The following is a 12658-nucleotide window of genomic DNA, read 5'->3' as shown; positions in this document are numbered from 1 at the left end:
ATGGTATGAGGTTTGCACCCAAAAGGATGTATGAAAAGAGACACGAAGGTCTGAATATGCATACCCTAGAACAGTGGTTCCCAAACCAGGTCCTGGAGGCACCCCAACTAGTCAGGTTTTCAGGATATCCATAATGAATATTCATGAAAGACGTTTGCATACAGTCAGGGGTGTGCTGGTAAATTTTTAGCAACAGGCTCTTTCTCCGGACGTAACCAGCTCTGCAGTTGGAAGGGCCAGGGGTGGCTGGGGGGTGGGGGAGAGCAACACTTGCCTCTCTCTCCTCCCTCCCTTCATGCGGGCACGCTAGGCATACCTTTGCTGGCAGCCAATAAATGGACTGCCACCATTCCCAACATCTTGCTCTGAGCAGCATGCTGGAACTTCTCTCACATGCTCAAGAAGTCCCAGCCTGCTGCCCAGAGCTGGAAACAAGGAGTGGGGAGCAGCAGTAGTCTATTTACTTGGCTCAGCATCCCCACCAGCAAAGTAAAAGATAATTCAGCAGGGGGCCCAAGCCCACATTTTGGGAGCCAGTTGTTAAAGTAGCCATGGAGGGCCCTACTTTAACAACCGGCTCCCAAAATTCTTAAAACAACCGGCTCTTGCGAGCCTGTGAGAGCCTGCTCCAGCACACCACTGCATACAGTAGAGGCAGTGCACCCAAATGTCTCTCATGAATATTCATTGTGGATATCCTGAAAACCTGACTGGTTGGGGTGCCTCCAGGACCTGGTTTAGGAACCACTGCCCTAGAAGAAATAAGGGACAGTGGAGATATGATACAAATTTTTAAATCCTTGCGAGGTATTAATATACAAACATCTTTTTCAGTGACAGGGAAGTGGTAGAACCAGAGGACATGAATTAAGGTTGCAGGGTGGTAGACTTAGGAGTAACGTCAGCAAATACTTAGTCATGTGGAGGGTGGTGGATATCTGAAATACACTCCCAGGAGAGATGACGGAGACAAAAACTGATGGAATTCAAAAACTTGTGGGATAAACACAGAGGATCCCTATGTAGAAAGAGCAGGGCTTTTTTGAGGGGGTACTTGGGGGTGCTGAGAACTGGCACCTTTTCCATTGTGTGCTAAAATTGACCCATGATCCCCAAGTTTTAATGAAAGAGCTCAGGCTTTACACACCAATTCTGCCTTGTCATAGATTCTGTGACTGGTTGCAAGGAGCATGGCTATTGTGGGGTGGGTCCCTCAGTAATCACCCCACCCTTGAAGGGTGGCCTAGCATTTGAGTACCTGCACCTTTTTCGCTAGAAAAAATGCACTGAGAAAGAGCATGAAATGAAAGCAAAAATAAATGACCTTCACACTAAACAGGGTAGAGAGGGGTGTGACCTGCACAGAGGAGCTTTTGAAACTCTGGCCACCTTTTTGGGTGGACTGGATGGACTAGGGTTACCATATGGCTCCAGAAAAAGGAGGACGGATTGAGCTAGCCGGGTTTTACTTCCATTGCTTTCCATTGAAAGCAATGGAAGTAAAACCCGGCTGGCTCAATTACTTCCATTGAAAGCAATGGAAGTAAAACCCGGCTGGCTCAATCCGTCCTCCTTTTTCTGGAGCCATATGGTAACCCTAGGATGGACCATACAGGTCTTCATCTGCTGTCATTTCCTATGTTACTATGCTACAATATTGCTATGTCATCTCCCTCTCCCCAAACTGGAAAGTCTTTAAGAAGAAACTCACCAATATCTGCATCACTTGCTTATAGAAGGAGAAGCCAGAAACACTGGCTGTGATGCCCACCACCATCATGGACTCTAGGAGCTGTGTGGTGTGGGGTGCAGTGTAGAGTTTCCCTGGACTCAGCTTCTCCTTGCAGCAGTTTGGTTGCAGTGCAAGACCTGAGCTGAGCTGCCTAACCAGGACATAAGGCCACGATGAGAGAAAGGATCCTACAGGGGCTGTTAGACCACCTTGGCTCAAAGCTGGACCATGTATCTGGTTATTGCTAGGAAGCTCAGGTCTTGCACAGTAACCAAACTGCTGCAAGGGGAATCTGAGTCCAGGGAAACGATACTGCACCCCACACCACACAGCTCCTAGACAACCTTGGCTCAAAGCTGGACCATGTATCTGGTTACTGCTAGGAAGCTGCCAAGGCTCAGTTGGATTGCTGGTTTTCATACTTTCAGTTGAGAGGACATGCTGGCTGCCAGCCTCCTAGACTAAACACCAGCCAGGTCAGGCAAATGCCAGCAGGTTGCCAACACTCCACCCAGGTTACTAGGAGGGACCTCCACTGTAATCAGGCTGTGAGAGCAAAGGCAGAACTTCCAGCAGGGAAAGGGGAACCCCACCCACTAAGCAACACCTAGCAGTAATTAAACAAACTAATCTCATTAGTTCTATGCAGTTTTTCCATGACTTAAAACTTTCTGTTAAAGGTGGCTTAGTTATTTTGCCTTAAACCTGCTGGTAAAGAAATTACATGTTTGTTTTCATTTCAGAGGGCTATTTGCACCTGGCCATATGTGAGTAGTAGTATTTTCCCCTGATAATTTATTTACTGTCATTTCTATAGCACTTTGGGGCATACAAGTGCTTTACAGAGATTTTAAAATTTAGACATTTCCTGCTCTCTGGAACTTATAATTTAGTGAAGATAGTCACACATAAATCATATGTAAGTACATATGTAAATGTACTGCTGTGAATTGGTTCCTTTCCACCCTGTTACTGCTGAGTACATAAATGTTGCCATACTGGGACAGACCGAAGGTCCATCAAGCCCAGCATCCTGTTTCCAACAATGGCCAATCCAGGTTACAAGTACCTGGCAAGATCCCAAAACAGTACAATACATTTTATGCTGCTTATCCTAGAAATAAGCAGTGGTTTTTCCCTAAGTCCATCTTAATAATGGCTTATGGACTTTTCTTTTAGGAAGCTATCCAAATCTAAAAGAAAAGTCCATAAGCCATTATTAAGATGGACTTGGGGAAAATCCACAGGACAAAAAAAAAGCTTAAAACAGTGAGTCCATGACTGGGAAGAAGAAAAGCAGGTATATCAGGCAGAAGCAGGAAGCCTGTGAGGGAATCTGTGGGACCTTTAGATCATGAAGGAGCAAAAGGAGCACTCAGGGAGGACAGGGCCATAGCAGAAAGATTGAATGAATTCTTTGTTTCGGTCTTTATGGAAGAAAATGTAAGAGATCTTCCTATACCAGAAATGGTTTTCAGGGATGATGATGTGGAAGAAGTAAAAGAAATCCTGTTGAACTTGGAAGATGTACTGAGCTAAATTGACAAGTTAATGAGTGATAAATCACCTGGACTGGATGGTATACATCCCTGGGTACTGAAAGAACTCAAACTTGAAATTGCTGATCTGTTGCTGGTGATCTGTAACCTGTCAGTTAAAATTGTATGTAGTAGTATATTTATTCAAAAGGAGTGAAGCCTGTGAAATTGGGATTACCTTAATCAGTGGGAATTGGATTAGAGACTCAAGTGTTTGTATTGTTAAATAATTTCTGGTTTTAAAAGAGAAAAAATGAAATCAGTTGTATTATTTCCACTAATATTGGACAATAAGTATGTTTCCAACGAAATAAATTGACTATACGCCGTTTTGGGTTTGAAGAAGCCAACCAGACGATCAATGTGGAATAATGATTCAGATAATAAATAACTGGGGAAAATTAGGTTAATACCACATTTTCTTTGTTTACTGTTGTTTAATTGATCTCCTTGTCTTGTTTCACTCTCCCTATTTTGTGGTCTAAGGAAGAGTTTATAATTACCTGATTGAAATAATTCTTGTATTATTTTGTCTGTATTTCTGGCAAGTTATTTTAGTGCTTGTAAAATTAAATTCTTATAAATAAAATAAAAAAATTGTATGTAGTACCTGAAGACTGGAGGGTGGCCAATGGGACACCGGTTTTTAAAAAGGGTTCCAGGAGTGAACCAGAAAATTATGGACTGGTAAGCCTGACTTCAGTGCCAGGCAAAATAGTGGAAACTATTATAAAGAATAAAATTACAGAACACATAGACAAACATGGTTTAATGGGACAGAGTCAGCATAGATTCAGCCAAGGGAGGTCTTACCTCACCAATTTGCTTCATTTCTTTGAAGGTGTGAATAAACATGTAGATAAAGGTGAGCCAGTTAATGTAGTGTATCAAGATTTTCAGAAAGCTTTTGACAAAGTACCTCTTGAGAGACTCCTGAGAAAATTAAGGAGTCATGGGATATGAGGCAATGTCCTTGTGTAGATTAAGAATTGGTTATTGGACCGAAAACAGAGGGTGGGGTTAAATGGCCATTTTTCTCAATGGAGGAGGGTGAATAGTGGAGTGCCGCATGGATGTGTACTGAGACTTTTGCTATTTAACATATTTATAAATGATCTGGAAATCAGAACAACGAGTGAGGTGATTAAATTTGCTGATGACACAAAACTATTCAAAGTTGTCAAAACAAATATGGATTGTGAAAAATTGCCAGACAACTTTAGGAAACTGAAAGATTGGACATCCAAATGGCAGATTAAATTTAATGTAGACAAATGCAAAGTGATACAGATTGGGAAGAATAATACAAATCATAGTTATCTTAATCTGGGGTCCACTTTAGGAGTCAGCAGTCAAGAAAAAGACCTAAGTGTCATTGTAGACAATACGCTGAAATCTTCTGCCCAGTGTGCTTTGGTGGCTATAAAAGGGGGAAAGAGAATGAGACTTGATATACTGCCTTTCCATGGTTACATTGAAAGTGGTTTATGTATTATATACAGGAACTTATTTTGTACCTGGGGCAATGGAGGGTTAAGTGACTTGCCCAGAGTCACAAGGAGCAAACAGGATGATAGGAATTATTAGTAACAGGATGGTAAAAAAAAAGAGAATACTATAAAGCCTCTGTATTCACTCCATGGTGTGATCTCACCTTGAGTATTGCGTTCAGTTCTGGTCACCGTATCTCAAAAATGATATAGTGGAATTAGAAAAGGTTCAAAGAAGAGCAACCAAAATGATAAAGGGGTTGGATCTCCTCTCCTATGAGGAAAGGCTAAAGAGTTTAGGGCTCTTCAGCTTGGAAAAATTGATTGCTGAGGGGAGATATTATTAAGGTCTACAAAATCCTGAATAGTGTAGAACGAGTAGAAGTGAATCGATTTTGTACTCTTTCAAAAAGTACAAAGACTAGGGGAGACTTAATGAAGTTACAAGGAAATACTTTTAAGACAAATAGGAGGGAATATTTTTTCACTCAATGAATAGTTAAGCTCTGGAACTCTTTGCTGGAGGATGTAGTAGCAGTGGTTAAAATATCTGGGTTTATAAAAGATTTCGCCAATTTCCTGAAGGAAAAATCCATAGTCTGTTATTGAGATGAACATGGGAGAAGCCACTGCTTGCCCTGGGCTTGGTAGCATGGAATGTTGCTACTATTTGGGTTTCTGCCAGACACTTGTGACCTGGATTGGCCACTGTTGGAAACAGAATACTGGGCTAGATGGACCATTGGTCTGACCCAGTATGGTTATTCTTATGTTCTTATGATAAAGTAATAGAGTGAAGCTATTCTATTCTCATACTGTGTTTTTTCAGTGCAGTATTCAACAATTAGCTAAACCAGTTCAACATTCATAGAGGAGTCTCAATCTCAGTTTCGAACAGTTTAATACAGATAAGTAAAGACAAGTAACTTACTGCATGCAGATCATTGAAACACTAAAGGATGGGCTGTTGAGAAGTTGCATAACCTCGCTGGGAATGGATGCAAATGAATGCTGATGTTGATGAATGTCAAACTGGTAAAGAGATAATTGACTTGCAGGGATGGAAGGGGAGAGGAAGCTTATGTGACCTTGATTGCTGTACTGGGAACCAAAATGGATATTTTCTCCTTAGGGAGAGTGATGCAGAGGACTACCCAAAAGGCTAGGGCCTCTGGACTTGACCAGTATGGTCAAAGGTTGTGCCTGACTGAAGCATTAGCAAGACAGGTCTCAAGGAGACTGGAGAAGAAATTACATGAAATATTTAACCTATGGGTATAAAGATTACTGGACCAAAGCAGGAAGCAGCTTACATTAAGGCTGTCAGTACAGTAGAAAACTGAAGGTAAATATACACAGAAAGCTGTGAGGGCAGAACAGGAGCGTATCTGACTTTCCCTGGTAGGGGGAGCCAGAGCCCGAAGTGTGGGAGCTGTTTCATTCCCATGGGCTTCTTCGCATTCAGCATGCCACTAATTGGTAGCGCAGCTTTGTAAAAAGAGCCCTTTGTTTTTATAATCTTTGTGCCTCCTTGTTTTATTATCCATAGTTTTGTATAAACTCATACATTTTTGGAGAGCCCAATAAATTGGAATTTTATTATAATTAAGAATAGTCTTCCAGTTACCTGTTTGCCTTTGAATCTATTGTGCCTATTTATTGTTACTTATTAACTTTAAGCCTGCCGTTAGGGGACACTTCTTAGTCTGTGTCAGGGGCATATGCAAAAGTCAATTTTGGAGAAAGGGGGAGCCCAGGGGTGGACTCATTTCCTTTCATCTGTTCTTCTCCCTCCCCCCAGCAGCATTAAATTCTACCTTTGCTGACAGGGATGTTGAAGCAGTCTACTGCCCAAGCCCCCTCCCATGCTGCCTGAGCAGCGAAGAGGTTGGTGGTAAATGTCAGCCACTGACTATGGCACTCCCACACGTACTCAGAGCTATGTGGGAGTGCTGGCAACAGCTGAAGAATGCCACTGACTTCTTCACTGCTCAGGCAGCATGGGAAGGGGCTCGGGCAGCAGACTGCCTTGGCTGACAGGGCTTGGGCATCCCCACCAGCCTTTCCATAAGTGCTACAATTTTGGAGGGGCCTTAACCCAAAATGAGAGATTCCAGGCCGCTGAGGCCTCCCCTCCCCCCCTTGAGGCTTTACCACTGGTGAGAGAAAGTTTTAGGAGATTTGAAATGCATTTTGGACATAGATACCATCAAATTGTTTATGCATCAATCTCTGCCACTAATCTAAGAGGTCCATTACGCTGAAATCATACTCTACCTATGGCTTAGGAGTGAGGCTCATTGCTGTCACAGTATGCACAAAACTGACCCATTTGGAGATATTGCCCTGAGAGATCCTTAAAGAATGTGTGGCCCCCGGAAAGAAGAGAGGGAGAGTGAGAAGCCACATAGTGAGGGGCAACACTGGAAACCCACCAGCCCAAGAAGGAAGTACAGTCTTCCTCCCCCCTCCCCTCTTTGTGCTTGACAGCCAGAATAGAGCCAGAGGAATAAAGATTCCCCTTTGTCCCTCCCCCTGCCAGATTGATACTGACAGGAACAGCCTCCTCCCCCCGCCAAGCTTCTGGAAGGAAGAACAGTGGCTGCAATCGCTGTAAGTCTTCTGCTTAGTCAGTCAGCGCACTTAAGTTATGTTGTGTTCTTAGTTTAGTTAAGAGTACGATTCAGAGGTAGTGCACACACCCAGTCACTCCTACTCTTTGTTAGACCTAGAAAGGTTTTTAGTTAATTTGGTAGCTAGTTAGGTGAATTGAGGCATATGAGGCTATTTTAGACCACAACATGTGACCACAACAGGAATCATGGGACCCTGAGTCATCCATCTGACCTGGACATCCACTGAGCTACCCAGAGGTGGATATCCAGCAGTGAGAGCTAAGGTTGCACCAGAGTATTAGCTACTACCATGAAAGATACACATCAGAGTGCCCACTACTACATCTAAGATATCCGTAGGAGCCTCCCTAAAGGAATGTCTAAGAGACTGTAAGTGTTGGAGACTATTTTTGCACTTTGACTGTGCCCATACATACATAATGCTGAGTTGTCCCAATTTTGCCTGAAGGATCCAAGTTTTAAGTAAATCCTTTGGTTCAGAACTTATATTCAGGCCTGGACTGACTTATTGATTGAGAGAGAAGTGTGGAATGAGTGGATTATTTGTATCACTGGCCTCCCAGAGCAAGCTGGTACCAATCCTGACCCACCAGAATACTACAATGAGAGTTGCTTACTCTTTTGGTACAAGCCCTGATTCTTTCTCACCTTGACTATTATAACATTTTACGCTCCGATATCTCTACACATTTGAGATTGAAATTACAAACCTTGCAGAATGTAGCTGCAAAATTGATTTTGTATTGGCTAAAATTTGATCAGGCTAATCTATTATTGGTTAAGCTACATTGGTTGCTAGTTTCTGTGAGAACAGAATTCAAAGGCTTGCATTATGTATGAATTGTTGGGGGGCTTTGCTCCTGAATATTTAATTTGCTTGTTTTTTTTTAACTAACCCTAGAATGTTGCATTCAAACTTTACCCCTATCTTACTCTTCTCTTCTGTGAAAAAATACATTTTAAAAAACTACTCAAAGGCTCTGTTAGTTATCAGGCAATGGCAGGATGGAATGCCTTACCTTGGGAATTAAGACTTTTGAAATTTTATCTAGTTTTTCAATGTTTCTTACAGACCTTTTTAATTTAGGAACTTTTTAAACTGTTTTTTTCTAAACTTCTTATGGATTGGTTTTTATTTGTATTCTGCATATAACCTTTTTGTAATCCACTTCGGACCCTAGGGGAGTTGATGGAATATAAACCACAGATTAGATCAGTTTAGATTAGTTGTTGACTGAAAGCAAAGGATAACCATAAAATCAGGAAAATATAATGAATCTAGTATATAGTCATGGTGGTACTCAGTGACATGTGCCATCTTTACCCCCTAATCAGATACCTATCAATATAACACCCAGTCTTCTGGAATGGCTACCCAGTACCACTCCCACCCCCACCCCCACCCCCAGGAAGCATGCCTTCATGTGGTAAGCTGTATATATTGAACCCTCTATGCAGCAGTGTGCATGAACAGCAAAGTAGGTTTATGATCTTGCTTTCTCCATCATTCCTGAAGCAAATGAAGAAGAGAAGGAGAGAGTTAAAGACTTGCCTCGAAGTGGAAAATAGGTGATAATATAGCCAGACACTGCAAAAAGAAAAGAGTGTTTAAATTACAGATATTAAAATGATATACAGTAGATATTGCTTTGCCCAAATGGGCTTACAATCTGAGTTTTTACCTGAGGCAACGTAGGACAAATTGACTTGCCTAAGGTGCACTTGTGGAAGAAGAGGGAGTTGAATGCTGGTTTCTCTGGTTCTCAGCCTGCTGCTCTAACCATTAGTCCAAGAGCATAGCCAGACTCAGTATTTTGGATGGGCCCAGAGTTAATTTGGATGGGCCCTTCCACGTCTCCCACACCCTGAGATTTAAAAAAATTTACATTTTTTTTTTTTACTTACCCCACATCCAACATCTTTCCTCCATGACTTTCCAGCATCTGCTCTCCTGTTGCTGGGCCCTTCCCTCCCCAGTATGCCTTGTGAGCATCCCTGGCACCTGCAGTGGTTCATTTCTGCTGTGTGTGCTGGCCCCACAGGCTTCCATCTGCTATGATGGGGCACGTCCCACCACACAGGAAACAGGAAATGATGTCATCAAGGGTGGGACGCAATGGATGGATGCCTGTGGGCCAGCATAGGTAGCAGAGATAGATAGCAGCAGGCTCTGGGGACACCTTTGGGGTGCACCAGGAGGGATGGGATTTAGTGACAGGAGGGCAGATGCTGGGGCGCCACGGAGGAGAGAGAGGAGAAGGCAGTGTAGTGTCATTGCTGGGTGGGCCTGAGCCAAGAATGGGTAGGCCTGTGCCCACCTAGCCCCACCCGTAGCTACACCACTGCTAGAAGGGTTAACTACTATAATGGTTTTACAGCTTCAGCTATACTGGAGAAAGCAATCAGGGTGTTAAGCTAAAAGCTAACAGTGTCATTAATATCTAGCCCTTGGACTCCCTTTTGACCTGTGACTAATAGTGCCTTGTAGGTGGTAGGCCCTGGTGACCTTCAGGTTTGAGGAGTCATGGGTTTGAGGAGGTAAATTCTTCTTTGCCTGAACTCAGGGTTCTAGAAACTGTGCTGGCTTGGGGTGTACAAATATTATCCTAACAGAAAGCAGCTTTATGAACTCTATAGGCAACTCCTTGCACCCCAGTTAGATCAGACACCAGGCTGAATGTAACAACAAAACGCTGTTGTTAAATGCACTTTTGAACTTAACTGTACACAGTAACATAAAGGAAATTATAGGCAGGTATATAAACAGTTATGGAATTAAATACAAAGGTATATAGTAACAAGATTTAATTTCTAGTATACACCTCAGCTTAGCAGACCTGGCAGCCAAAGGAGCTGACAGAGTGTATGGGAGTGCTTCCTGTCAATGTGCTTATTGCCAGCGAACAGAGTAGAGTTGCAACCAGGGGTCAGTATAAATAATTCCCTAGATCAGTGATTCCCAAACTTGTCCTGGGGAAACCAGAGCTAATCAGGTTTTCAGGATATCCTCAATAAATTTGTATAAGATAGCTTTGCATACCAAAGAGGAAACATATGCAAATTGATCTCATGAATATTCATTGTGGTATCCTGAAAACCTGACTGGCTGGGGTTCTGCCAGGACAGGCTTGGGAATCACTGTCCTAGATACTGCACACCTCTGTTCAGATATAGGGACTCATGCTGTGGATAGCCATTTTTTCCTTACAGATTTGGGTTCTCCTTGGGATTGCAGTATTCCCCTACAGAGCTGGAGCTGTGTCTGAGATAGTCATTCCTACAGGGAACAGTCTCATATCAGAAGAGTTTACCATTGGAAATTTGGCTGGAATGGGGAGATTCACTTGAGGAATTTACCTAGCTAATAACTTACCTGGGCAAATTTATTTCAAAACCATCCCAAAACTGCCTCCACTTTGTCTCTAGCCTTTCAGAAGCACCAAAGAAACCTGAAAACATATCATTTTCTTCTTCCATTTGTGAAGTTTTTTTTAGATGTTAAACTTTGTTCCAAAGAGTAAGATTTATGGGTAATGTGTCTGAAATATAAATTTACAGTCTACCCCTGGCATCTCTGGTCTGTACCAGAGACAATGAAAGGTGAAAATGACTTACCAAACTTCCTTTTTTATCAGCCTACTGCTCCTGAGCTGCCAAGTTACCTGGTTGCAGAAGGAGACGATGGCCTTTCCTGTTTTTGAAGTTATTCAGTGTGCTATTTGTAGTCAGATTCTACCCATTGAAATCAGTGGTATAGATCCCATGATGTACCGTGATAGGATTATAAGAAATCCAGAGCTGGCCCAAAATCTCCTTCCAGGGATGGGGTAACTTGGCATCTCCATTGAAGCCTATATTTGTCTACTCTCCATGCTCACTCTCACACCCACAGCCAGGCTCTACATTTTTCCCTACTGCTTCTGGAGAGGTGACATGTAGGGAGAAGGCCATGAATGAAGATCTTGGGGATGAGAGGGTGAGAGAGCAGGGAAAGTAAATGGGATGCTACAGGATGTTAGAAAAGGTGTAAATGGGGATCTATGGTTGGGGGCCCACAAATAATATTTGCCTATATAGTGTTAATCTGGCCCTGACAGCATTTTGAAACCTAAAGAAATACTTTATTTTAAAAAAATATTGCTGTTATCTATGAGTTGTAGTAAAGTATCATAGGATGTGATTAGCTCTGAGATCAAAGATCTAGAAAATGAGGACAAATTCTAGAGAGTAGAACTGATTTCCTGGTGAATGTGGTAAGAGGAATACTTTTGGTACTAGTGGTGGTCACATCACCCAAGAGGTAGCCAGGGATGATGCTCTGACACCAGCATTCTAGAAAACAGGGTATGAGCTCATTGGATGGCCACAACAGAGGAAGAGGTGAGATTGGATGTGTTTGTTGGGTGGCAGGGTAGTGAAGAGGATTACCATGGACTCTCAACAGGAGAACAACAGCTCCTATGGAGGGGGATCCTGGGGATGTCATGTGAAGCTATATGTTTGGGACTCTAAGGGGATAGTATTTAGTGACAGTGGTCAACATTTGACATAAACACTGGTTGCTGTAGTGATTTTATAACCAGGTACCAGTGATATTTAGACTGGGTAGTCATATGGATAACTAGACATATGCCCAAACAACCTCATGAAACCAGCCCCTCAACAATTCATAACAGACCTAACGAACCATGTAAACTCCATGCTACAAAGCGGGCTTTTCCCAAAAGAAAAAGGAAATATTCTACTCACCCCAATACCCAAGGACGCAAAGAAAAGTGCAAGTGAAATAACTATTTACCGACCAGTAGCATCCATACCACTAATAACCAAAATAACCGAAGGGATGGTAACAAAACAACTTACAAACTATCTAGACAAATTCTCAATACTGCATGATGCCTAATCAGGATTTCGATCGAACCACAGCACCGAAACAGTACTAATTACACTAATGACTAAATTTAAACAAATGATTGCAACCGGCAACAATATACTCCTTCTACAATTTGACATGTCAAGTGCCTTTGACATGGTGGACCAAGGAATCCTACTACATATACTTGAATACTTTGGCATCAGAGGCAATGTCCTAAACTGGTTCAAGGGGTTCCTAACCTTACGCTCATACCAGGTCACATCAAATTCAACTACGTCTGCAGCATGGACACCAGAATGTGGAGTACCGCAAGGATCACCCCTCTCACCAACTATCTTCAACCTAATGATGACTACCCTGGCAAAACTTCTAGCAAGCCACAACCT

At 42.5% G+C, this 12658-nt stretch overlaps 1 protein-coding gene across 1 annotated transcript in view; it reads right to left on the bottom strand.

Moving 5' to 3' along the window:
- The window catches only part of LOC115456768 (glutathione S-transferase P 1-like), a 41504-nt gene that overhangs the window by 16798 nt on the left and 12048 nt on the right, over positions 1 to 12658 (bottom strand). The window contains exon 3 of the mRNA XM_030186054.1: positions 8949 to 8984. Within this exon, the coding sequence (XP_030041914.1) occupies positions 8949 to 8984 (36 nt within the window). The remainder of the gene's footprint in view (positions 1 to 8948; positions 8985 to 12658) is intronic.

Source organism: Microcaecilia unicolor, chromosome 1, assembly GCF_901765095.1.
Source record: "Microcaecilia unicolor chromosome 1, aMicUni1.1, whole genome shotgun sequence".
In the NCBI taxonomy this organism is placed as follows: Eukaryota; Metazoa; Chordata; class Amphibia; order Gymnophiona; family Siphonopidae; genus Microcaecilia; species Microcaecilia unicolor.
The sequence above is the reverse complement of the archived record's forward strand: the minus strand, read 5'-3'. Positions and strand labels throughout refer to the sequence as shown.